We start from the raw sequence: 27,825 nt of genomic DNA, 5'->3' as shown, positions 1-27,825 counted from the left end.
TGAAATCCTGAGTTCAAAATAATATTTTAGGATCAGACTTAAAGAATTTCTCCCTATAAGAGCATTCCCATCAGGTCTCTTATAAAAAATGCCATTTTGACACTCCAAAATTCTACTTTACCATTTTAACACATTATTTTACAACATACCATTTATCAGATGTTCTATACTACAATTCTATACATTAAAATAATATTTACAATACATTAAAATAATATATTAATTCCTCCCATTATCAACAGCAACAACACCAGCAACAACGGCACCCACCACCACCACTGCCGCAACAACATCGGCAGCCACCACCGACATAAACTCATCCACCAACGCCACCAGAAAAAAAAAAAAAAAAAAAAAAAAAAAAAAAAAAAAAAAAACCCAACCAAAAAAAAAAAAATCCATAAAAACCCACCACATTCACAAACCTCAAAACCCATCCCAAATCAAACTATCCAATCCCAAATCATTGTTATCCTCCAATCCAATTTCTCAAACCAGATCCAATCCCCAAAATCAACCATAAACAATCCAAACAAATAAGGGGAATCGGATCTTAGTGAGATCGGGCAGATTTCGGCAACATCGGTGGAGGTGAAGCAAGTTGCTTGGCGAGCGGCATCGGCAGAGTCGAGCGGCGTTGGCGCCGGAGGAGAGGCGAGCTGCTTGGTGAGTGGATGAGGTGAGCTGCTGGCGAGTGGAGGAGGTGAATCGGATCTTAGTGAGATCGGGCAGATTCCGGCGGAGGGAAGTTACTTGGAGTGGCATCGGCGGAGGCGAGCGGCGTTGGCGCCAGAGGAGAGGCGAGCTGCTTGGCAGATTGTGAGAGAGGCTGAGATAGAGAGAGAGAGGAGAGAGAAGGGCTGAGAGAAAAATGAGGGAGGCGGACGAAAGAGAGAAAGAGAAAAAAGAAAAAAAGAAAACATGAAAGAGGAGAGAGAAAACCATTAAAAAATTAATTTTTATAAATAGCATGGCTGACCGTACCGTTCTATTTTTAGAACGGAACTGTTCACATGTGCCAAATGTTTTGGCATTTGGCACACCTCATGAGGGAGGATTTTTGGTGTTTGGTGTGCCAAATGCCAAATATTTGGCATTTGGCACACCTGATGAGAGTGCTCTAATAATTGGTGCATGTGGGTTGAGAAACTGCATACATCCAAAAAAAAAAAAAATAGTAAATAAAATAAAAAAGTTAGGCATACATATATTTGCAACTTGCAACACCTATATAAATTATGAACGTGTATACCACCAGTCCATTGCTTATTTTTTGAGGAACAATTGGAGCCATATCTTTATAAACGAAGTAGATTTCTTCGTGTTGACTGGGCGAGAAAATATTGCCCGCCATCACCATAGGCCACCATATATCTATGGACTAAGGTCCCAGTCAACTATCATTTCGCAATCTGCATGACATGCATGCCTTGGTGACATAGATGTGTCACCATCATCACTTCCATTCACATCACCACATGAAATGAAGATCACAATTTCCTTGGACCTCAAGAACCTGCAGCCTCAGCCTCAGGTTATGGACATTCAGCCAACAAAAAAAGAAAAGAAAAAAATAACACACTATAGGTAATTTATGCCTACATGTCAATGTATGTAACCCCAATCATCATGCTAATAATGAATGTGTTGTTGGTTTGTATATTCCAAACACTTGGACTAGGGTTTATTAAAAAATAAATAAAAAACACTTGGCCTAGAGAAGGAAACACTTGAATGTGTATATATATGCCTTAGGCTACTATTATACCTGGTCGTTTTTTTTCTTTGCTAAGCTCGTACAAACATTCATGCTAGGTCCTACTTAAGCCATGCCATTTATTTAAACTTCAGACTTACTTTATTAAGGATATCACATTTTTTCTTCTTCTTATCTATCTCGGTTTGATAAGCATCAGAATTGAAATGACAAGAGTACTTGGTCAAAACATATATCAAATCTGCAATAACTTGTAATTGCATGTCTAGAACTAGCTCCTCACTATAAGTCCTGTCAGATCAAATGGCCACTGAGACGATGTTGGGGTGAGAGGTGGGGGGGGCCAATTGAGACGATGTTGCGGTGAGAGGGAGGGCCAACTGTGAGGTTAGAAGGCCCCCCCGAGGGCTAAGCAATGTTCCGAATTGTAATGTGCAAAACACTCAAAAAAAAGCACTAGTAGTCTATACTATCAGTCAAATTAACCTACTTCTTCTGTTAGCACTGAAAAAGACTAATAGGACATCAATGCACACAGCATGGTGCAATGCATCTACCTGTTCTTATCAATTCAAGACACTGATAGCAGTCTTTCATCAAAAGACTGCTAGCTCTATAATGTAAATATTCCGTTTAAAAAAAAAAAAAATCATCATGATTTTTCATTTTTCAAGACTTTATACCCTCCATCATTTTATTAGTATCTTTTCTATTAGATGGAAAAGATGTCAAGGTTGTTCTTAATTATATACTAATATTATGCCAACCTACCTACGCTCCAATTCCTGTTCCAAATTATGGAGCATTTGAAACACATTAATAAAAAAAATTATATGTAAATTATAAAATATTTTAATAACTTATTAAAATTCAATAATAGAATAAATTGACTTGATGTTACTTGACAAGTGCACATAATTTAAATCCAAAGTTAAAAAAAATAAATAAATAAAATGATAGATTATAAAATGCTTTGAAATAAATAGTGAAACTCCAATTAAATATCTTGAAATTTTGATAATTGAGTTTTAATTGGTGTAGTATTTTAATTAATTTTTTTAATAAAAAATGTAACATTTTTTCACACTTTTAAGTAAACTATGTTTATAATTTTAATATACTTATAATGAGACACGTGATGAAATTATGCCATACAACTAGTTATACTTACATTGAGCTACATAGTGCAAGCATGATATGTACAACCCAATTTTTAATATTAAAACAAACAAGTATGGTAGATTAGTAAATTAACACAACTAAATATGTGGATATGATATGGACATAGGTTTATATAATATGAAATTTTATTACAAATATTTTGGCAATAACTTTTTTTTTTTTTTTTTTTGTTACATGGATAGTTGGAGATGTATGAATTTAAACCTTGGATGCTTCTATTGAAAAACATAAGAAGATATGAGTAAAGCAATAAGGCTTTTGATGAAGACAATAACTAATTAAATGATGGATATTATATAATTTCATAATTCCCATAATATATACCAATGATCATATAGTTTTGCATCAAATGATTTGTTTTGTTCAGATAGATCGATTTAATTAAGTCTCAACTTATGTGAATTTTTGTTACTTTTAGTTAATAAAGACTTGTTAAGACTTAAGAATCTGAATTTAAATGATTTAAAAAAATTAAAGGGGGAAAAACCAACGATTGGGTGGCCTAGCTAGCTTGCCATGCATGTATCCTGCATTTGGACAAATTTCCTGACGTATCTGACTTGAAAAACCTACAATGATTTTATATACAAAAACTTCACCGCAATATATATTGTAGGTAAAAAATTAACCTTATGCCTGTTTCAAAATGATAAATTTCTCTTTCTCACACTTTGACCAAAGCATCATTTTTCACTATACTAACCAATGACCTTATAACTTAGTGATACATTTCTTGCTTTTAGGATTAACCCATTTTATACGCAGGATTTGTGAGACTTTTAGAGTTATGAGTCTTCTATATGTTTTAAAAACCACACACACACAAATCAAGGCCCATGTCTAATGTCTTCCACAGACCTGGTACTCAAAGTCAAGTCAATATTAGAAAATGCCTCACTACATTAATAGTTTTGACAAGCATCTAAGAACTTTCATCATCTGCCCAAATTATATATCAAAATAAAATACTCCTACAGATAAAAAGATTAGCATGTATGTAAAATATAGAAATGAAACCGACTACCGTTTGACAAAGAATCATTATCTATCCAATAAGTATTATTTAGAAAGTTTCGTGTGCACTAACTAAACAAGTTACCACACTAATGCTCTGCAGATTATTAAAACAGTCACTTAGTCCATGAGTCAATGAAAATTAGCTTATTTCCAATGCACCGACATATATATACCGTTAACGCGTAAGCACCGCCCAAAACTTAAAGAGTGGGGTTCATGTAATGTAATGTAACCACCACCGCCTAATCCTTAAAAAGTGGTAACTGCCATGGGCTTTTGGACACAGTCCATACCCATGCAGTAAATTCAACATCGACAATATATATATATATATATATATATATATCATTATTTATAGTCGAGTAGATCTTGTAACCTAATCTATGCTGCCCTAAGAATCTTTACCCATTTGAATCTTGTAAAAGATTTCGATTTTTTTTAATATTATATTGTAACAGATAAACCTGCCCCAGTTTGGTCCGAATGTACCGAAACCTGTCCTCATGGAAATTAGGTAGTTGAATCTCCTTAGATTTGGCAGGATCCTTGGGGAAAACTGATTCTGCAAGTCACTGTATTCTTACTGGTAGTTTGATTGCAACTAATAGCTTAAGACAATTCATAAGACGTGAATATATATCATTGTTGAAAAACAATATTTTTACACAACAAACCAGATTGTAATATCAATGATTAATGAGTTCAATTTAGAACCAATAAAAACTTATCACCTAGGATTTGTTGTAAATGTGTTATGTTTGATATTTTTATTATGATATCCTAGATTATATGGATTTGATTGGATATATGTGTTTTTTGAATACATACTGGCAGCTGAGGGAGGAGGAGGCTCCCCACCCACCCCCAGGTTTTAAAAATTCCTTTCCTATCTCTTACAATTTTTATGAAAAATAAAAAAATACATATAAATTTTTACTGATTAGGTCACGGGAAAAAATTCTCAGTTCACATGTGTGTGTTAAGTCCATATCATCTGTGTTATAAACTGAACTAAATTATATAAGTGATTACAAGAAAAATAATTGTAACTTAATTTACTAATTCTTTTAGGGTCTAAGTGTAAATATGGTCTTTGCTTTCCAACCTAGTAATGCCATGTGACTCGAATGCATTGAAAAGATTAACCAATTGTAATTGTACTAGTCCTTTTTGAAAGTAGAAGAGATGAAAGAGGAGAATATTCAAATAGTTGATGGAAACTTCCAAACGGTGTCGCTTTAGAGTTGTTGAAAACGACATTATTTGGTTAAGTGAAGCATGTCAATATTTTAATGAAGATGTTGTTGTTTTATTTAGTTGCACTAAGATTCTAAATCAAGAGTGAGTGTAAATATGGTCTTTGCTTTCCAACCTAGTACCATGTGACTCGAATGCATTGAAAAGATTAACCAATTGTAATTGTACTAGTCCTTTTTGAAAGTAGAAGAGATGAAAGAGGAGAATATTCAAATAGTTGATGGAAACTTCCAAACAGTGTCGCTTTAGAGTTGTTGAAAACGACATTATTTGGTTAAGTGAAGCGTGTCAATATTTTAATGAAGATGCTGTTGTTTTATTTAGTTGCACTAAGATTCTAAATCAAGAGTGAGTGTAAATATGGTCTTTGCTTTCCAACCTAGCAATGCCATGTGACTCGAATGCATTGAAAAGATTAACCAATTGTAATTGTACTAGTCCTTTTTGAAAGTAGAAGAGATGAAAGAGGAGAATATTCAAATAGTTGATGGTAACTTCCAAACGGTGTCGCTTTAGAGTTGTTGAAAACGACATTATTTGGTTAAGTGAAGCATGTCAATATTTTAATGAAGACGCCATTGTTTTGTTTAGTTGAACTAAGATTCTAAATCAAGAGACACAACGTTATCTTGGCAAGATATCTTCCACAGCTCTACATCTTCTTCAACATCAAGCTATAGTCTTCAGAATGCTGAATTAGATATTTTCTATTCATGGGCGGCTCTAGGTACAGTCCAGGGGGTTCAAATGAACCCCCTAAGCTGGGCCAAAAAAAAATTATATATAATTTTTTAATTTTTTTTATTTGACCCTCCTAAAACAAATTTTGAACCCCCTAGACCTAAATTTTTTTTTAAGCCTAACTGAAAAAAATTTGAATATGATCATCTTGAAAATATCTTGGTCTTTTTAAACACACACACACACACACACACCAAAAAAAAAAAAAAAAAAAAAAAAAAAAAAAAAAAAAAAAAAAACCCCAATAACAAACCAATTTGATCTAAAATATGAGGGGAAAATAGTAAGCCTAACAACAAAAGCATAAATTTTTTTCATCTTAAATCTTTAAAAAAATCATTTAGATCTTAACAAATTTGAAATAAACTAATACATAAAAGTTTATTGTATTTAGATCTCACTCGGAGTTCACTTAACAACGATAATTCATATGTTGATTGCATTTAAAAACAATAGATGATTTCTAAGATTTAATCTTAGCAACAATAATTAGTATCTTCATCGTATTAATAAACAATATACAATCAGGGCCAGCTCAAAGTATTGTGTGGCTTAAGGCGATTGATTTAAGCGAGGTCTATTCTTATACTTTGAATATTAATAGAATATCTATTTAACTTTTGGTTTTTTTCATTTAAAAAACATTTTTTTAGAAAAATATTACAAATTAATACAAACCCATCGCATTACTCAATGACTATACAACTAAAATAAAAACTATTTATTAAATGAAGTAACCAAATACTAAAAAATTATGATTGAAAATTTTAATAAAGTCATATATTTGATATCTCTAAATAAAATTTGAGTATAAATTTATTTACTAGTGTAAGATTAATGAGTTCTTTTAACATTTATATGTGAGAGATTAAATGATTGACCCATCCAATGAAAACATTTTTCTTTAATGGGTTTATCTTTGATAAAAAACAAAAATTTAGGGCTTAATTAATATTTCCATTGATATAAGAATATCTCTATCGGAAAAAATTTAGGGGCCTTTTTTCATTGAGGGCCTTAGGTGGTTGCCTATGTAGCTCACCCATTGAGCCGGCACTATATACAATGAACTTATAGTTTATCTTATATGAAAAATGATATGTTCATAATAAAGCCTAAGTGGCAGATTGTTACCAGCTAAAGCTAATGAGAAAAAAAGTAATTTCAGTAGTGAGTTTAAATTAGAACTAATAACAACTTATAATCTAAAATTTTTTGAAAAAGTATTGTGAAAATGTTGTAGATGTAACACTTCTCATCTTTTATTCTCTTGCTAGTATGTACCATGAAAAATTTTGTAATAAAGAAATCACGTAAACCGCAATATTCACCTTTTTTTTTTAAACCCAAAATGCATCATCTTACTGACCCCCCTAAAAATATATCCTAGAACTGCCACTGTTTCTATTAGATATTTTTAGCTGTAACAGCAGAGATATTTATAGAGTTTGTTAGAAGTTTGTTAGGATTGAATCCCCATGTGTTCAATTATAGAGCTCTATAAATAAAGTCTCTGTGTATAGATTTTTTTCTTAAGCTCAGAAATACAATCATAGTTCTATTAAGCTTTTTCTCTCAAATTGTTTTCATCTTATTTTTCTCTCTTTCTCCGAGCTTTCAAGCTTTCTCAAACTTTTAGGGTAGTATAGATATAACTAGTGCTTTCAACCTAGTAACATTATGTTAGTTGAGCACATTGAAAAGATTTGTACTATATGAAATACAACATTTTCTAATCAAATGCTTATGTTATGTATTCAAAATTCTTAATATTATGGTTAAATTTTGTTAAGAGTTATTGTTGAATTTGATTTTTATCTTTGTACGGTCCAAAAATCAAATACAAGCCCAAAACCAAGGCTCACATAAGTTAGACCCACCCAAATCGTATCAAACAAGCGATGGAGGGTCCAAGCACAATATAGTACAAATCGACCCAAGGCATCACCGAGAACGTCACATAATGCCTTGGGGATATCCACCCACTGAGCATATATTTGGAGGTTGGCACAAGTTCCAAAGGGGTCAATTCAAAAATGTGCGGCGGGTCCCATCCGATTGGGAATATAGGTCAAAATGAGGCTCACATTTTTTGGAATAGCCACCACTCATGATGGCAAACCCATTAAGGGAAGGTTATAAAAGGGGGAAGAGATGGTGTGAGAGGAGGTTGGCTAATCTAGGAAAGAAAGAGAGAGAAATACACGAGAGGTAAAGAGAGAAAAATAGTTAAAGAGAAGGAAGCTCGGCACCCAGCCCGAGACTCCACGGGAAACACACACACGGGGGTAAGTTTCAGGCTTGGCCACAAGCTTCTTCATTTAGGCTGTTAGGCTAGCCTCAAAGGGATTTATTCATAATAGGGAACTCTCGACCCACTCTAAACAAATAAATTGGGAGCCCAACCTCAAAGGCCTCAGAGTACTTTTGATTGGGCCGCCACAATCTCCTATTCAGAATTGTATGTATTTTTTTTTTTTTTTTTAATTACTAATTTTATCTCCTGCTTAAAAATTGTTGTCTTTTTAAAACTAAATAATTTTGATTCACGAAGTAGAATGTCCTGATAAATCATTTAAAAAATTGAAATAATTATTTTGGTCATATATATGTTATTCAAAAATATTAGAACTACAATTTTAGAAGAGTTGACTTAATTGACAACTTTTATTTTTCTTATCATTTATTTAGAAGAAGTCATATAAATGTTATGGATAATGCCCTTAAGATTGTATTATAAACGTATTCATCAAAAAAAAAAAAAAAAAATTGTATTATAAACGTAAGGATAGTTTAAGAAGAATAAATTACTTGTAATATTCCTAAAATTAATCAAATATGAGATAAGAATAAATTACTTATAATATTCCTAAAATTAATCATAGTTTTAAAAACCAGACCGAACCAGTCAGTCTGACCGGTTCAATCGAGAACTGAGAGCCAGTTCGGTCCAGTTAAAACCCCCAAACCGGTCAAAAACCGGGCAAAACCCAAATTGAATCAGAAATTTACAAAAAAAACGGTTTGATGCTCGGTTCGGTTTTTAAAACTATGAAATTAATCAAATATGAATATCTCATATTTCTAAGAACCTTATCAATTTCTAATCAAACAGAATATGGGCATACTTATATTTTTGGGCATCATATTCTTGAAAGTTTAAATATCGAAGAGGAATACTAAGGGAGTGTTTAATACATGCACTTAAAAATATGTGTTTTATTGTTTGAAAATAAGTGTGAAAATATATGTAGGTAAAAAAGTGTGTGAAAATACATGTAATATTGTTTAAAAACTGAAAATATATGTTTGAAATTATGTATTTGAACTAAACATTGGTGTGTAGTTGATCAAAACCCAGTACACTATAGTTTGAATTAGGACTACTTGGAAACCTCAAAGGCCCAACCCAACTCAAAGGATCACAGACAAGTCCGAATGATGGTTCAAGCAACCAATTTTTCAATTGACAAAATTTAATTATAAAATTGATTGTAATTTAAGGCTATTTTTACTCAATATCTTTTTATTAAATGTAAATTTTGACAAATCCACTATTGGATAACATTTTCCTCTTTTATCCTCTACACTTCTAAAATTTCTAGAAAATTAAAGATTAATAACTATGTTATCAATAAATTGTTTAAATTATAAACTTTTATAGTTTAAAATTATGCATAAAATATAATCTTATAGATTATATAGTAAATAATATCCAATTAGTACAAAATTTGATACGTGTATTAAAAACGTAAAAAACATGCAATCCAACCACTAGATTTTCAAAATATGTAATAATATTAATGATATTAAGTAAGGTTATAATTTTAAGCTACAAATAATTTTATAACTAAACTTTATATTCAAAATTTTTTATTTTTTTATTTTTTTAAAAAGTAAGGGGAAAGAAAAATGAGGTATCAAGTTGGATGCCCCCCTTCAACAATTCAACCTCACTTGAATATTAAAAATAAATAAATAAATAAATAAATAAATAAAAGAAATTTCATATAATGCCGCCCACAACCTCACCTGAAATTCCCTACATCTACACAAGAAATTGCACAAAATTTTCCTTTCAACAGTTCAACCTCACTTAAAATTCCAGAAAAATACAAATTATAAGAAACAAATCACTCTTAGTTGCTTAAATAACCCGAGCAAAAAAATCAAAATAAAAATATTGAAATTTTGTACCCTAAGATAGTTCCAATGGATGAGCATTCATGAAATCATGACTAAGTCTTTATTTTGATTATGTTTTAAAAAATGAGAAGTATTATGTCTACAATATTTTCATAACACTTTTACAACAAATGATAAGTTATTATTGGTTCTACTTTGAACTTAGAATTGAAATTACTTTTTTACTCACTCTTAGTATTTATTGTGAAACCGTTGTGGACATAACATTTCTCTTTAGAAAATTACATCCCGAGACCCAATCTCCCACCCAAAGGTTTGAAACTTTGAATCAAACCATTTCACCAGATCCATCAGTTCGATAGCAGGTCCAAAAGATGGTAAGGTTAAGTGAGCAGGTTACACCCCTAACCCAAGCTCGACCAACCCCTAAGCACCCCTAGTCCAAATAAATTTATATTTCAACAAACCTGTCACGTTCAACAATAATTTAAACATAAGTGATAAAAGCATAGGATGATCAAATTTGAGGCATCTCAAAATAACTTTGTACTAACAGCAACATTTAAACATTACATAATCAAAAGCAAAAGACACCTATAGACCAAAAGTAGATAACTAAAACAGGTGACTATGACTATCACATCAACCCCCAATCAATACAATAACCTAAAGAAAACGCAAATTTCATTGAGTTTAGAAGCTTGTAAAGAGTGGATAGGATTTACAAGTCAAGAAGGGATTTAATTAGGTGACTGGCAAAAAGAATACTAGCAGTACTAATGAAATCATCAAACCAAGCCAAGAGGGAATTTGCTGGGGCACAGCTACAGAGGAATTGGAGGAGGCCCTTTCGGCAACAGCAGGTGGAACTGCATGCGTATTAGGGATGCTCTGTTGCTCAGTGGTTGGCAATGGGTTTGGTGATCCATCATGTGAAGGAGGTTTGAGATGCGCTTGGTTACCATTTATATCTTGACCTGTAGACTCAAGGTGAGTAAATGTCAAGACTCTGAGAATTACATGTTGAAAGCAAGTTCAATCCCAGATTAGAAAGCAAGTATTGAGGACAGATCAAAATTGCCTTTTTAACTAAAAATATAGACTGGCTGACAAAGCAAGTAAAAAATAATAATAACAAACCCAAAAACAAATCCTTAACTTAAAGGATGGCAAACTGCAAAAATTAAGTTTTATTTAAACATAAAAAATCCACTTCGCAATATATAAGATAATGATTAAATATAAAGGACTGGTTGGCAAAAGCTGCTAAACAAATAAATAATAATAATAATAATAACCCAAAAATAAAATTTTACACAACTCACAAGATGGCAAACTGCAAAAATTTAGTTTTATTCAAACATACAAAATCCACTTGGCAATACATTAGATAATAAGGTCATAGCTGAGAGGGCCTTTTTTTTTTGGGGGGGGAGAAAGAGCTGAGAGGACTTTGGTTGCTATATTCTTCTTTAACATATATACAAGTACATTATACATTCTCTACCTCTTCCCAATATTTCCTTTCAAGGTATATAAACAACACTTCAACATGAAACTTCTCTCTCAAAAATAATAATAATAATAATATGAAACTTCTTTCATATTTAGCGACCGTTTGGATCCCACATCCACATTTAGCGTTTTGCCTTTTTTTATTTTTTTTTATTGACTAAAGCCTCTTGCACTGTTCATGGGACATGAACAGTGCATTAAGTCAAGAACTCAATGAAATTGTGGAATCATCAAGGACATTACTTATTTTTAGAAATATATTCACTTGTAATGCACTGGTATAACCAACACCTTCAACGACCTTTTCCTGGAAACACAATACAACAATCAACGGCCACCCTAAGAACTATGCAAGCAAGAGCAGTTTGAACTACCAACACAGATTAACCCTGAAAAGAAATGTAAGAGCCCTCCCCAACCCCCCAACCCCTCCACCCCAAACACAGAGACAGCATAAAATAGTAAAAAAAAAGCATCCAATGTTATCGCAGACTGATTTTTTAAAGGTTGAAGGGCTCCATGAAAAAGTTATTGCACACACTGATGGGCCACCTATTAATCCCAAATATTTAATTATATTTATATGGATATCTATCTGGTATGGGTATAGAAGAAGCATGCAACCAAGCTACACCCAATCTGTCCAAGGGGTAGCCACTTTCATTTCGCACTCTAAGCACAAACCAGTGCTCTTAGAACAGATGCAGTCCAATCAGCAGATTAAAACAACTCCTGGGGTCAAGCTTTTTAGTAGAGATAACTTTGTGCCTGCAAATAGTCACCAAACACTTCTTGACCTTTTTACTAGTTTTAGATTTCGAAAGTTCTCAATTATACTAGTGGTTTGAAAAGATGTGGTCTTTCTTCATCTTTTTCTTTTTCCTTTTTCCTTTCCTTTGGTGAAGGGAGAGATTATTGCGAAAGGTATAAGAAGGCAGTAAAATTGAACAGCTGGGAGACCACTAGGGGTGTACACGGGTCGGTCCGGGTCGAGTTTATGCCCAACCCGCAACCAACCCACTTACATCGGGTGGATGGCTGAACGACCCGCCGCCAACCACAAACGACCTCAGGTCAAGTCGGATCGAACTCCGGTGGACAACGGTCGGGTCGGTCAGCCTCATACTGAGTTACAGTCACTGGATCGAATCTCAAAATCACCACATCAAGCCCAGATTTGAGCAAAAATCACTGGATCTAAGCAAAAATCAAAGCAAAAACATCACATAAAGCTTAGATTTGAGCGAAAAATTCATCTCTATCGTTGGATCTAAGTGAAAATCGAAGCACAAGCACCAGATCTTCGCCAGATCGAAGCTCAAAATCACCACATCAAGCCCAAATTTGAGCCAAAATCACCGGATCTAAGCAAAAATCGAAGCAAAAACCATCACATCAAGCTCAGATTTGAGCGAAAAATTCATCTCTATCACCAGATCTAAGTGAAAATCGAAGCACAATCTTCATCTCACTGCCAGATCAAGCGTAGATCTGAGCAAAATCTTTATCTCACCGCCGGATCTAAGGAAGAAAACCTAGATCTTCACCAGATCTAACCAAAAACTACCGAACCTTCACCGGAATATCCATGAATCTAACTAGATCTATGTAACTCCAGCCTTCTTTCATGGGTTTCGTCGGTCAAATCGGGTATATCGGGTTTTGAAGAAGAAAACCCGCCATCCAACCCGCCTAAGTCGGTTTTTGGTGGCGGAGACCCGTCACCAACATCGGGTCGACCTGTTTTTGGGTCAGCCCAGGCGGTTTAGGCGGGTGGGTCGGTTTCTGGGTTCCCGTGGACACCCCTAGAGACCACAGTAGCTGTGGAAGCTGGAGGCCACAGCTGTAAATGAACAGCTCAAACTCGGCTAAAAAAAAAAAAAAAACTAGTTTATGTTTATTTATTTAACAAATGAGCCAAGCTCAAGCTTAAATTTAGGCTCAATTATTAAACAAGCCGAGCTCTTACATAATGATGTACTTCTATCTCAAAGTTAATCTGCTGCATTTTCTTCCCTACACCCACTTCATTTTCTTCCCTAAACATGGCCCCATAAAAATTAACTTTCAGATAGGAGCTCTTATATGGTTTGTAAACAAGTTCAAAAGATATCATATTATTACTTGTAATCAAGTAGCTCGTGAACAAACTCAAGCTTGTTTGACAAGAATATGAACCAACTTGAACATGCAATTTTGTTTGGTAATGAGTTCGAGCTTAGCTCATGTTCAAAATAAATTTAAATGAACAAATCCTAAACTTCCAATACTCGGCTAAGCTCAGTTCATTCACAGCCGTATGACCCATTCATTATTGTTGTACTCAACATGTACCACAGATTTATAGTATTCTTCTCTCTTCAAAAATTTTAAATTGACCTATACATCTATTTATTTAATTACTTGAAATTATATCTTCTATATAATTTCCTCAAGTCTGATTCACTTTAACGAAAAATCCAAGCCCAAAAATAAACCTGAGGCTAGACATGGATTTGCTATTAGGATAATCAGATTTCATTATGGACTTCAGATCAGCTAATATCACATTGAACGATACGAAAAGTCTAGTAAGGGCTAGCTTGTGTCAAAGCTGAGACAGACTTTGAATGACAAAAAGTGGTGAAAAATTCTGCCAAGTTTCACAAGTCTTGCAAAGACCTAAACCTATACTTCAAATAATATCAATTCTTCACAAGCAGTTTGAAACCGAGGAGAAAAAACTAAGCAATAATTCAAAGGATCACCAAAAAGAAATTCTGCCAATTACTTGCTTTAACATTCAGTGTAATTAAACTGAAAACCAATTTCTAACCCAAAGTTGCAAACTCTGCTTGTGGAAACCAGATTTGAAGAAGATGAGAAACAGTGTTTTCCTTCAAAAGGATTAAACAAATGAATATCTAAAATAAGCAGAATGAGAAAACCATCATTACTTACAATTGGATTTTGACCAGCCCAACTTCAAATTTTCCCTATCAAAAACCAAGCGATAACCCTTCATGAAGTTCTCTGCAACAGATATGTTAACCCAGAGAAATCAATACATCATATGTACACAGAAGTATGTGTTTGTGTGACACACAAACAAATAAAGATGAAGGACAAGAAGCAAGCGAATTGTTTAGGAATACAAGAAGCAGAGAGGTACACTTACGTCCAATAATACCATATTCACCATCCGTTGGTAGTAAAGTTAAGCAAAAGTCAGAAAATGCCTGCACCACATTCCAGAAATTAATATCTATCCATTATGACGGCATCCTATCATATGAGCAGTCCCAGCATCAAATCACTATAGGATCTTACTAGAAAAATCTTTTTGTGTTAAGTAGGACCTTGCTAGAAATATAACGAAAAAATGTGCTTGTCATGTTTCCTGGTAATTAAAGATGATTTTTTTATGTTCTTTCTGGAAATCCCATATACATGACAACCTTTTAAATTGAGAGTGAGTATACAGAATATATTTGAGAGGAAAGAAACAAATATCTATTTGCAGATGGGAAGAACAAGAAATGATTTAAATCCACAGATGGTTGACAGTCAGGGGATAAAGAGGTTTATGCACTCAATATGACCAACCCCCAAAGGAAAAAAAATGAAAAAAAGGCATAAAAACACAAATTACATATACTACAGAAACACAACCAGTTATTTTACTTTTCCTGATGTGTTTCACATCACCAGATGGCTCCAAGGAAACGTGGATGAGTATAGTGGCAATGACATGTAGATCCACCCAAGGAGCACTAGATATTGACAACTATGTTGCAAACGCTTGTGAACAGAGGTGCGCACACACACAATAAACTTCACATTTGTGCCACACGCAGACAAAATAAATTTTGTTTTTAATGTGGACTTTCATTCCTTGATGCAATATTAGACACACGGTCCACTTTCTTGCAAATTCAGTTCTTGGAGAAGTGTAGTAGCATGAGTTTATGTTAAAATGGATACAATCTACAATATAGACTTACCTGATTCTCAGAGTCAGTTAATAAGGGATTATGGATTGGATAGCTTCGGTTCGTGGTAAACATGAGTCTCATGCTAGGAATGCTATGCAACTCTTGTGAACTGTTACACAAATGAACAGATGACTATAAGTTCTTAAGAACTGGTACGAGGATTCCAAAAAAAATCATCTCATCTAGAATCCAACCTGGCATTATAGCAGTACTCAAAGGGACTTTCTTGGAGGTGAATCCTGGTAGCATTCACTTGCTTGTCAAACTGTACTAAGAAAAAACAATCTTAAGGCCACGATAGGGAAGAACTTAAGCTTTATAAAATTAAAAACAGGAAGCACCTCGAAAACAATTTTTTCATAGACTTTTGTTGGAAGATATGTGAAGGATGTGCCACTGTCAACCAAAGCTTGGAATTGGGTTAGCTTGAGACAGAAACTCCCAACACAATAATGCTCTAGTCCAACAAAATAGCCATCACTGAAACAGCAAAACAGACTAATTAGAAAATGGCATGCCAAGAATACAGTCTCTAGGACTAAGACCTTGCCAAGAGAATTCACTTAGCAAACAAGGGTCAGAAATAGAAGGCATACGATTTTCCTGCAAAAGGCAAGAATGGAGTAGATTGTTGGGTGGCAAACACTTCATCCCCAAAAAGAATTCTCCCAGAATCATTCTCATCAAAACAAATTGAAAAAGAATTTTGAATCAGTCCTGCTTTTGCAAGCAAACTTGGAACTGAAATGTCCCCAAGTCCCAGTCCCATAACACCATCAGGAGCAGCTCCATCCAAATAACTACCACTTTGTATCCTGCCACAGCTGCTTTGACAAAATTGAATACCAAAAAAAAAAAAAAAAGGGAAAGGTAACAAGTTTAAGCATCAGAAAGAAATCGGCTATGCGTACCAGTCCAAAAGAAAATTGTAATAATAATAATAACAGCAGCAGAAACAAAGGAAGACAAACAAACACACCCTAAAATGACTGAAGCCTGCACATGATTTTTTGTTGCATGATCGCTAACCGATGCCAAATGCAATTTGTCCTCAACCAAAAATCCAGAAGTTGATGTGTTTTCTGAGCTATAATCAACAATATATGGACAGGGCTCCTTAGGACCTTTGCAATTGGTACCCAGTTTGCATAAATGATGGCTGCAAGGTAGATTCTTGCTGGTGTTTGATAAAGATGGGTTATATTCACTCAAATCCTTATCCTGCATAATTGATGCCCCAAACACGAGGGAGCACCTGCCAATCAATCACTGGAATTAACTGCTAAACCTTTTACAATTCTTAGCTCAACTACTGCACCAGTGCAAAGCAATTACATTCCACATTTATTCAGGAATTAAAATGTAGAATAAAAGGGCAGAGAGAGAGGGGGGGGAGAGCAGATGGAAAGATTTATAAAGAAATAACAATAAAAAAGTTAACTTTTTCGGATAAGAAACAATAAAAAATATAATTTAACAAATATATTTTGCCAATTTAAACTCCTTTACAAGCAACCAATCCATTGGTCTTATTGGTGAACAAGAACATGTAATCTATAGAAGCAAAAGCACTCTTAGTTCAAGTGACATGAATAAGCAACAAGGATATAATGGAGGGAAGAAAAATATATCATTTGAGAGAGAGAGAGAGAGAATTTAAATGAGATGCAGTTAAGCACAACACAGAATTATTTTATACATGTAATTTTTTGGCTCCAAGGGGAGCAAAGCAATATATAATTATCTTATGCATTGGACATACATATCCTCTCTCTCACAACATGTGGACCCCATAGTAGGGGTAGCAATTCGTGTTAGGGGTCGTGATCATGTTGTGCTGAGGTAAGGCATTCAAATACATAGCTTAATCCTAGAAAATTCTTAGATACTCCCGGAAGAGGGATAAATGGTGCTCCTCTTCTCGCATTCATAATGGACCCCATAATAAATATAATGAGTGGACCCACCATGAATGTGAGTGGAGAGAGCACCATTCTCGGTACTCCGGAAGTACTTCCTAAATATTACTCCCTTAAACCTAACCCGACTCATTTAATAATTGTATGTCAAAACCCCTAAACCGTGCGGGTTTCAACCCGTTTAATAAACATGTATTTGAATCATGTGAACATGACCCATTTGCCATTTCAACCCATTCAAAAAATGAACACATTTTTATATATAGATGTAAGCACACCTAAAAGATTGAATATTGTGTGGGACCCACGTGTTGAGAGAGCGAGAGAGAGAGAAGAACATCTCTTGTTGTTAGATAATTTTTGAAGAGAGGGGTGATGTATATACCGAGGGGCATGAGATACCAAGGGGTGATGTATATACCGTCTTCAATGGAGGGAGGATAAATATAGAATTTGAACTTCCTGGTACGTGGTCCCCTCCCAATAATGCTACCTTGGGGACACAACAGATTTTTCTTGTCCTACCTTTTTTTTTTTTTTAAGTATTCATCCATTAAACACACTATCAAGTATAATTTCTAGCAACAAATATTATGTGCGGATCAGAAAACTAGTAAGATTCAGAATTTCATCATTGTTCAGAATGTAACTTCATTATTAGCATATGTATTAGAAACATAATAAATCTTAGTAATTAAAGAAATCATAGTAAAGTACGAGTATTTAAAAAAATGAATGTCAGGGAGGTAGAACAGAAGTGAAGAACAAAAACAAAAACAGTAAAATAAATAAAAGAACGTACCAACATAGTGTTATTGTAATAAGTAGCAGAGAAGGGAGCGCAATTAATGCAATCACATGGGACCCAAAGCAAATCGCTTCCAGCATCCAACGCTACCATAAACGACACATTCGGTGTTCCTATATCAATCCATGTGTAATGCAACCTGTCTCATCCACCATTTCAAAAAAAAAAAAAAAATTCTTACTAATCTTAATGACATTTAAATTATTTTCAAAAAAAATAACAGAGAGAGAGTTTACCAAGCTAAGTCATTGCCGAAGAACAAGGTTTGGCTGCCATGGGAAGGGAAAAGCAAGTCGTAGTGGTTAACGAGCTTCACGTTTTGCCTTGTCTTCTTCTTCATCAAGTCGTTTCTCACAAGCAATTCCAAGTACTCCACGCTGTTCTTCTTTGGCCACTTCACATCCACATTCCCACTCCTCGAAACCCACAACGCCTTCGCCTCCTCGGAGTACCGGTGTATCAGCTTCGAAGACGACAACGACAAAGCCCCACCCGACCCATTCATCACAACAACGAAGTAACTAGCCACCACCAAGAAAACCAGCAGAACCGCACGATTCGCCATCGAAAATAACGCAGAGAGAATAAGAAAGAGAGAGACTTTTTTGAGGGAGTGAGTGAAGTGTTTTTTGATCAGTGTGGCTTTTTGTTATATGAAGAATTTGAAATAAGAGACGCTAAGGTGCGCATTGGGGGTGTAGTGCGCACAGTGTGTGCCCGTGAACGTGGCAGAGAAAGCAAGGGGGGCTGACTCTTGAGTAGTGGGAATTTCGAGAAGGGAGAGTGGGCGCAGTGCGCATCACATGCAGAGTAGTTTGAAAGTGTTTTTGTGTGTGTGTGATGATTTGTGTTTTTTGTTTATTATATATATGGGTGGAGACGTGGAGTGGGTTTTTGGGTTTTTGCGTTTGTTTTGATTTTGGAAGTATTTTTTTAAGTGAGAGGATTAAGATAAGACAGTGAAGATGAACAAAAAAAAAGGGGTAATGATGTTGGGATTAAGGTGGTGCAACCAGATAGTGCCACGCAATGGGATCCGATGACTACGTGTCTGCAAACTATGTGCTGTGCCTACGTGTTTTTGCCTTTTTCGATTTCCGGGATTGCGCTCTGGCTTTTGGACTTTCGGGGAGAGAGTCTTAAAGAGTTTTCTAGAATTACAATAAAATACACTATTTTTGTCGCAACTTACCCCCTAAGTAAAATTTATTTTATATAATTTAACACACTATTTTATAACACACTCTATGCCACATATTTTACTCTAACAGATTACTTATTAAAATAATTTTAAAAAAAATCCACCATTTTATTAAAAAAACCAAAAACACCGCCAAAACCACAACTGCTAGCACTACCACTCCCTTTCTCGCAACCCACAACCACTAGTACCACAACCCACATTCAAAACCCAACTCCATTGACCACTGAACAGCAACCTAATAACTCAACACTCAAAAGTCAAAACCAATCAAAACCCAAAACTACTTCCTTGATCAGCCCATAGAGAGAGGAATGAGATAGGGATCAACGACTCACGGACTACTGCCATAAAAAACAAGATCATAAATTGCCATCCCAAAAACCCACCATCAAAGAAGGACAAGGGAGAGAGTGAGAGGTCTGAGTGGGAGAGAAGAATTAATGCTAAAAATTAGAATATTATTGTAGCTCCATGCCAAATGTGTTGAGATTTGGCACAAATGATGTAGGTAATTTTTTGGTGTTTAGTAAAATTTTAGCAATTAGCATTCCTAATGTTAATACTCTTACATACACATTTTTTAAATTGAAAATATATCATCTTAAGTAATTGGACTGAATAAACTGAAATAAACCAAAATATTATGCTAATGTGACTTAATAGGAACGTAATAATAATAAATAATATGCTTTAACTTTTATATGTTATATAGATTTCGATAAATGACACAATTTGACTTTTATATGTTATATAGATTTCGATAAATGACACAATAGAAGCATTGTGTGTACCAAAGAAAAAAAACGGTGGAACCACACCAAAAAAAAAAAAAAAAAAAATGATTAAAAAGAAAGAAAAAGGGTTGGGGATTGAACAATGCGACAATCATGAGGTAAATTTGGAATAATATTTGTTCAATTTGGGCAGCTTAGGTTAAGGAGAATCTACTCAAGTGTAGGAGTTAATGGATGGTTAAAGAGCCTCAAAAATTGCAAAATGGGATGGTGTAAAAAGATCCTTAAAACGCAGTCAAACGACAAGATATTTCATAAGGTTTAACCGTTCAAAAGGTAGGGTAGGGCCAAAATATGTTAGTATGGCATCCAATAAGAACAGGCCCTTAATATACAGAGAGATAGACCTTACCACCAGCACTTAGTCTGAACTTTGGGCCGTTCATTTTGGACCAAATTTGATATGGCAATTGGGTTTCAAATATCTCATCCTCAAAATAGATTCCACTACTTTATCAAAACCCCTTGTCTTAGGCCCATGAACAAAAAAGGAATGAGAGACAAGGCCGAGGGTGATACCTTAAACTTCATGGCCCTTTTAGCTTCTAATATTGTTATTGCCAAAACCCTACAACATAGTGATATACACACACCTCCTTAACATCATTATTCTCGCATCGCCGCTTGCAGAAAGCTTCTTTCACCAAAACCCCATTTTCCAAAATCGTATTTTTGAGCAATCAACAGCAAAAATGGCAGCGGGGAAGAAGACGGTACCTCTCTCTCTCTCTCTGAAACTCTACTATTATAGCCTAAGTTTAAATTGATTTATTAAGGTTTTTAACACAAATCAAAATACAATAAGCAGAAGAAGACTCATGAGAACATAAACAACAGGCTGGCCCTGGTTATGAAGAGCGGCAAGTACAGCCTCGGTTACAAAACCGTCCTCCGCTCTCTCCGTAGCTCCAAAGGTTCTTTTTTCTTTTCTGGGTCTTTTTTTTTTTTTACATGTATATTTTTCTCAATGATTCTGAATGGTATGGGTGATTGAGATTTTGTTGGGAATTGCAGGGAAGCTGATTTTGATATCTAACAATTGCCCACCACTCCGCAAGTCCGAGATTGAATACTACGCCATGCTTGCCAAGGTTGGGGTCCACCATTTCAGCGGAAGTAAGTCTTTCATACTTCACACCATACCATACCATACCATCTGCTCCTATTTCCTAGTTTGTTGATTTTGTCTACATGTGTTTCATTTTGAGGTTTACAGTGCCAACATTCTTGGATATTGGATTGGAACAGTAGAACTGGTTCAATTTGGTTCTGGACCAATCATTTAATCAAAATTTTGTTTAGTTTTTGAACTAGTTTGTATAAACAGTTCATAATTGTGTGCTAGTCTTCTTTATGTGAACATCTAAACACTAATTTTGGAAACTAAACTGACATTTCAAAACCAGTTCACTTGATGGTCCTATTAAAACTAAATTAGGTTGGATCATTGTTACGGCCTGATGATCGGAGAATGTTTATTCAACTGGGCTAAATGGATTTTGATTGGTTTCGTATGAATAGTGAAAATGGTGTGATGCTATTTAGTGAGCTTTGTAATGGACTCTGTTTAACTCAAAAATCAGGAATCTCTTGATAGGTTGTGGTTTGTTTGGACCTAACGACTATCCTATAACATTTCTTAAGTACATAGCCTTGTTCAAACTTCAAACTGTTTTGATTTGGAACAATGCTTCAGGTCATCTGGTAGGCAGTGACCCCGTCTTTCGCAATTAATTAACTGCATGAACTATACAATGCATATGATACCTGCCCATTACCTAAGGGAATCAGGATTTCCGCAGTGTGTTATCGTTGGACAAAACATGTTAAACATGGAATTCCCTTATATTTCGCTTGAATGAATGTTTATCTCTTGATGTCAATTTTAAAAGGTTCATGTGCCACATTGCTCAAAAGCAAGCTTTGGTGTCTCATACATGAAAATTAATGGGGGTGTCCTGGCTTGGTTTACTCACCATAGAAGAGCACTTAGGTGTATTCTTCTTTAATTCCATAAACCTACTCTGCAATTTTTCTTGTGCACAAGTAGCCACCCTTTTGGGTTCACATCTTGTTCTTCTTTGGATAATCAGTTGTTCAAGTAAACTGCACCCGCCCCCTTTTCTTCCTCTCATTTTCTGGGCTATAACTCTTGAACATATGGCACCAAGATTATATGATTAGTTGTCCTACCGTGATGTACTAAATGTTCGACATCAAGTTGCCATTGTTAATATGTATGAATTTCTATTATTGAAGACTCCTCTGCTTGTTGTTGGAAGTGCTTTTATTGCAACAACCAATCCATAGTCTCAATATTTTGGGTTGGTGAGCCTCAACATATCAGCCTTGAAATCATTAGGCCAACCAAGTAGATTTATTAAAAAAGGAAGAAAAAGAAGTAGATTCTTTTGATAATATAGGGACCTTTCTAGATAATAGCCTATCAGACTCGCCTCTAGCTAGTAAAACTTATAGGCAATTGACTCCACCTGCCAAAACCAGTTGCAGGGTAATTTAAAGGCATGCCTCTAACAAGCTAAGCAGTTTATGCTCATGCCAAGCTGCCAAGGAGGCCAAAAAAAGGAGATTTTAGCTGGCTTTAGTTCTTAGAAAGTACAAAGAAAAAAAAAGTCATCCAGAACATGCTATGTTGCTTAAGCATATTTGCAAAAAATTTCCTTTGTTCCCTCTTATTGTCTATAACCATACTGAAGAACGTGACAGATTATTTTCACTTACATGGCAGGAACTCTATACTGGTTGATGTCATTCATTATATAATTCAATTATTAATATGTTTCTTTTTAATTAATATGATATGATTTATGGTACTCAATCTCTTAAACTCTTTGCCTTTTCCATTGTGGCTTGTTTGTGCTTCCAGACAATGTTGATCTGGGGACAGCATGTGGAAAGTATTTTCGCGTGTCGTGCCTTAGCATTATTGATCCAGGTACACCTCAAATTTTTATTCTCATTATATGACTTTATCATTGTTGTGACAGATTGGTTTGACTTCTTTTACGGTTTGGTACTTTCTACAGGTGATTCAGATATCATCAAGTCACTCCCTGGTGATCATTGAGATGCATTTTGGTGATCAAGTCCTGAAACTAGTATAATTTTGTTCTTTAGAACTTTTGGTAGAGTTTCAAATTTGAGCTGTTATTAAAATACACCCCTGCATCCTTTCCATTAGCAAAATTTTGTTATGTTAATGAGCTTTTGAAGACCCTGCTATTTTTTATTTGCGCAAGTTGTTTCTGTTACTTGATTTGATGCCTGTTCAATGAATGATTCAGTCATCTTAACCATTTGAGATTAACATGCTAGACTATTTCAACTTAAGCTGCTACAATTGAATCCTTGCTATCATAAATACAGAAGCTATTGAGAAATAGACTGATATTTATTTTACCTATTTTAGTGGGTGAATTATGTTTGAACACTGAGCTAAATTAAACTGAAGGTTTCAATTTATGTTAGCCCGGTTATGTATATCAATGCTTGGGCCCGAATTAGATAACTTACGGACTAGACTGAATAGTTGGCCTGCATACCTTGCTTCTTAAAGTCCGTGCATATGAATACTTGAGCCTGTGTTCAATCCCTGGTGTGCTCCGTTTTTGGGCTTGGTTTCAGGGCAGCTGAGACGCAAGTCTGGCCTTAATTTTATTATAAAATTTAGAAACATTCTCATGAAAGAAATCTTAAAAGAAAAGAAGAAAAAAGATAGACAATATATTCCATTTCTTCACAATTTCAGTTCCTAATCTACGGCTAAAAAGGCTATGTTTTAAGAGCAGATCTTTTGAAAAATTTATTGTTGTTATGCTTTTGTTGAGCCATTTCAGTATAAGCATTTTAATTCAGTTGATTCCATTTTGGATTAGTTGGATCTTAATTGATTCTTTTTGTAGGTTGTTTTTTTAGTTTTTGGCTCAAAATTTTATATTTTTCTTAATTTTGGGTAGAAAAATATGAAATTTTATTTCTTTAGTTTTGGGTTTAAAAAAAATGCAAATAAAATAAGCATTACTAATTAGAGGCATGGGCCCTAATAAAGCAATAAAAATAATAAATTATTTTAAAATACAAGTTTCGATAATATAGTAAAAAAAAAATGCTATAATTCTAAATTTATATAATAATTTAAATTTAATGTAACATGTTATATGTGTTTCATAGAATGAAATTGTACATTTAAAAAAAAAGAGTAATGCTAGTTTTCAAAAAAAAAAAAAAAAAAAAAAGAAAGTAATGCTAGAGATATAAGTTTTTTACAAAAAATTTTACAAATTGCTAATGTGGTGATTGGTTATTAGTGAATGAAAAAGTGATGTTAATAATGGGCCTGAATGAAAACCAATAAGAAGTTGGATACATCAACCGTTTGTAAAAATGTTGTAAAATAGTTCGTAGTTGTAGCATTATTCTTTAAAAAATATATATTCTTAGAAATGTTCAAATTAACCAACCGATTACAGTATATTTAAAAAAAGTCATTTTAAATTTTTAAAAATATTTTTTCTTTTATACAAAAAAATATTATAATTATGTGATTTGAATTTTTTATCAAATTACTTTTTTCATATATATATATATATATATAATTACTATTTTTTGTTGAATTCAATATACATTATATGTTCTATTACATAAAATTTATAAAAATAGAAAATGCTTTTAATAATACATGCATTATTTAATCTAATGTTATTAATTTCATTTCATTTCTGGTCAAAATTTTAAAATTTTCTTGCGAACCCCAATTTTGAAACAATATATCAAAATAGGCCGATGCTGAAATATTTTGTTTTACTGGACAAACTGAAATGGGTCCGAAATGAAACTCATAACATTGATTTTAATCAACAAATTTTACATTACATTTTCTCATGCATTTCCTAGTTTATGACTAGTTCTTTCTAGTGCTATGGAGTTCCCTTCACGTCTGATTTGAGTAAACCGATAACCAATCGAGATCTTGAGCATCACACTTCGCGTCCTCTATTCCATGACCTGTCCAAAAAAAAGTCAAACAACTATCTTCCTCCTTCAGTGCTTTCACGACAATCTCTCTCTGAATCACCTTCGAACGTGGCTCTTTTGATGCTGAGCTCCTTTTCCAAATTCACTTCTAGCTTGGCTCATTGCTGCTGCTACTGGATTTCAATGGTGGTCTCGCACAATCACTCCTATGATCCCAGCTGCTCTATTCTTTTCAGTAAAAATTGACCCATCAAAATTCACTTTGAAATTTCCTTCCTCAGCTGGCCTCCACCAGCAGCCTTTGGCATAGATTGCTTAGCATGTTAATATACAGTTCTTTCATTTCATGAAATTACGTAGCTTTAATATAAACAATGTTTCTCGTACGTATGTGGTGTGTTTCTATATATATATATATATAGTTTCTCTTACGTATGAATTAGGAAGATTCATTTCATGTCGGTGACAAGAAGAATGTGAAGTCAAAGTTTTCATTTCCCAATCATGTGATTGTGACATCACTCTCATATATATCTTCCTCAACAACCCTTCCCCTTCTTCCATGAAAAAATCTTGAATAGAACAGTAAATATATTATATAGGGGAAGTGAGAAAAAAAGAGTACTTTCCAATTATAACAAAAGATAATTCTATTCCTAATCTATATATATATATATATATATATATAAAACCGAAGCATTCGGAACTCCTACAATTTTCCACGTCATCACTATTTTCTTTTTCTTTTTCTTTTTATTTTAGATTCTTTTTATTTTTGGTTTTATATCTTATCAAATATTACAATAGTTTAGTTTAAATAAAACTCTATTAGATATATGTTTCAAAAGTTTGAAAATTCTATAACAAAAATTTTCACAAATATAAACTTCTGCCAATGTCAAAACCCTTCATACTCACTCAAATTTTCACAAAGAAAACACACATATCAAATTGAAGCCATAGTAGGAAGCAAGTTGATTCTTCAACGAGAACAAATCCTATAGTACAAAGGCCACCTAATCGTTTTTAGTTTTGAACTCGATTGTCTTATTAATAACAAAGTCTATGAATTGCAGTGATGGACAGCCGTCCACAAATAACATCCATGCAAGGGCTTGATGTTCTTCTTAATTATCTCATATAATTCTAGGAATTATTTTATTTAATATTTTTTGGAATTAATATATTTAGATGGTTGGCATAGCAGACAACGTAAAAACAATTTTCTGTCATTTATGTTGCCTTTTGCATAACCCTAAATCAATGTTGAAAGGTTGTGTTTTACAACCATCTGATCTTGGTAACCAAACCCTACACCTTTGATTGTTTATGATTATTTTTGTTCATTGTTTGTAGTTTAAACCCATTAAAACTTATTGCTTGATGGTATTTCATGGTTTTTTTTCCCTTTACTTTTTCTTTCAGGGTTGCTAGGAACACAACCTAACATGTGATTTTTTTTTCATTGTTTAAAGTTTAGACCCATTAAAATTTAAAACTTATTACTTTATAGGTTCATTTACTTTTTTCTTCTTCTTATTTTTCTCTTTTGAATAGTCATATATTTTTGGCATTTTGGAAGTTTTCACATCTGAATTTTTGTGTTAGTTTTTGCAATATTTGAACATGTTTAGCAGGTTTCAACAACTGTACCATGTATTATTCTTTTGAAGGTAATCAATTTTTCTTTTATATTTCTCTATTATAAAATCATATATATATATATATATATATAGTTTTGTTTCAATAATTTATAGGATGTAAATCTTATGATTCCTTAATATTTTTTGGCCTTTTGGAAGTTTTAACATATGACTTTTTGAGTTATATTTTTGTAATATCTAAAATTATCTAGAAATTTTCAATGATTATAACCGTGAATTATTATTTTGAGTGTAACAAATTTTTCTCTTATATTTCTCTGTTGTGTAGTCACACACACATATATATTTTTATAATTTTTAAGCTCTTAATCTTTTGATTCTTTTCAATAATTATAGGTTTATAGTCATGAACTATTCTTTAATATTTTTCGTAAGTCATTGCACGTTCAAACAATGACTTCTTTATCAAATTGTAACACAAATTGAAGTTATACAAGAGCAATTCATGCAATAATGTAGTTTCTTAATCAATTTAAAATTTTATAAAATCATTTTAGTTTACCACACAAATAGGTAGGTTCCCATGCATAGCACAGGTTAGCGACTGGTAGAATTTGAAATACATGCATAATCATCACCCTTATATCATGCACCTAGCTAGTCTATCACAACTCACAAGTACTAGAATCTAGAAAGCAAGCCATAATATAGAGGAACATGGAGAATCTGGCATTTTACCCCTTTTTTTAAAAAAAAATTTAGCAATATGCCCCTATTTCCAAACTATATAGGGGCGTGCCCTTATTTCGATACTCGATTACCTTAAAATCGAGTTTTAGTTAAATATTCGATTTGTAGAAAATCAAGTTATGCCCAATCAAACTTTAAAAAAAAAAAAAATGCATAGAACTCGAGTTCCTGGAAATCAAGTTCCATGCACAAAAAATTTTAT

General features: G+C 33.7%; 2 protein-coding genes across 2 annotated transcripts; one reads left to right on the top strand and one right to left on the bottom strand.

The window, feature by feature from the left end:
- Positions 1 to 10,574: 10,574 nt before the first annotated feature.
- LOC115972280 (aspartic proteinase-like protein 1) lies at positions 10,575 to 19,098 on the bottom strand. Its single transcript, XM_031092499.1, has 10 exons — positions 18,513 to 19,098; positions 18,271 to 18,415; positions 16,529 to 16,770; positions 16,146 to 16,373; positions 15,891 to 16,029; positions 15,744 to 15,814; positions 15,559 to 15,658; positions 14,733 to 14,793; positions 14,516 to 14,587; positions 10,575 to 11,037 (listed from the first exon to the last, which is right to left on the bottom strand). The coding sequence occupies exons 1-10, from the start codon at positions 18,839 to 18,841 to the stop codon at positions 10,805 to 10,807; spliced, it is 1,620 nt and encodes a 539-aa protein (XP_030948359.1). The 5' UTR covers positions 18,842 to 19,098; the 3' UTR covers positions 10,575 to 10,804.
- Positions 19,099 to 20,837: 1,739 nt separating this feature from the next.
- LOC115970050 (60S ribosomal protein L30-like) lies at positions 20,838 to 23,677 on the top strand. Its single transcript, XM_031089712.1, has 5 exons — positions 20,838 to 20,987; positions 21,083 to 21,188; positions 21,289 to 21,390; positions 23,162 to 23,230; positions 23,322 to 23,677. The coding sequence occupies exons 1-5, from the start codon at positions 20,967 to 20,969 to the stop codon at positions 23,360 to 23,362; spliced, it is 339 nt and encodes a 112-aa protein (XP_030945572.1). The 5' UTR covers positions 20,838 to 20,966; the 3' UTR covers positions 23,363 to 23,677.
- Positions 23,678 to 27,825: the final 4,148 nt, after the last annotated feature.

The sequence above is a fragment of the Quercus lobata genome, chromosome 12 (assembly GCF_001633185.2).
Source record: "Quercus lobata isolate SW786 chromosome 12, ValleyOak3.0 Primary Assembly, whole genome shotgun sequence".
Taxonomy (NCBI): Eukaryota; Viridiplantae; Streptophyta; class Magnoliopsida; order Fagales; family Fagaceae; genus Quercus; species Quercus lobata.
The sequence above is the reverse complement of the archived record's forward strand: the minus strand, read 5'-3'. Positions and strand labels throughout refer to the sequence as shown.

Coding starts and splice junctions, on each gene's coding strand:
- LOC115972280 (XM_031092499.1), bottom strand. CDS start 18,841: ATGGCGAATCGTGCGGTTCTGCTGGTTTTCTTGGTGGTGGCTAGTTAC. Junction 16,771..18,270: donor ATTACAATAACACTATGTTG/GTACGTTCTTTT, acceptor TCAATTATGCAG/GATAAGGATTTGAGTGAATA. Junction 16,374..16,528: donor CAGGCTTCAGTCATTTTAGG/GTGTGTTTGTTT, acceptor TTGTCAAAGCAG/CTGTGGCAGGATACAAAGTG.
- LOC115970050 (XM_031089712.1), top strand. CDS start 20,967: ATGGCAGCGGGGAAGAAGACG. Junction 21,391..23,161: donor GGTCCACCATTTCAGCGGAA/GTAAGTCTTTCA, acceptor TTGTGCTTCCAG/ACAATGTTGATCTGGGGACA. Junction 23,231..23,321: donor CCTTAGCATTATTGATCCAG/GTACACCTCAAA, acceptor TACTTTCTACAG/GTGATTCAGATATCATCAAG.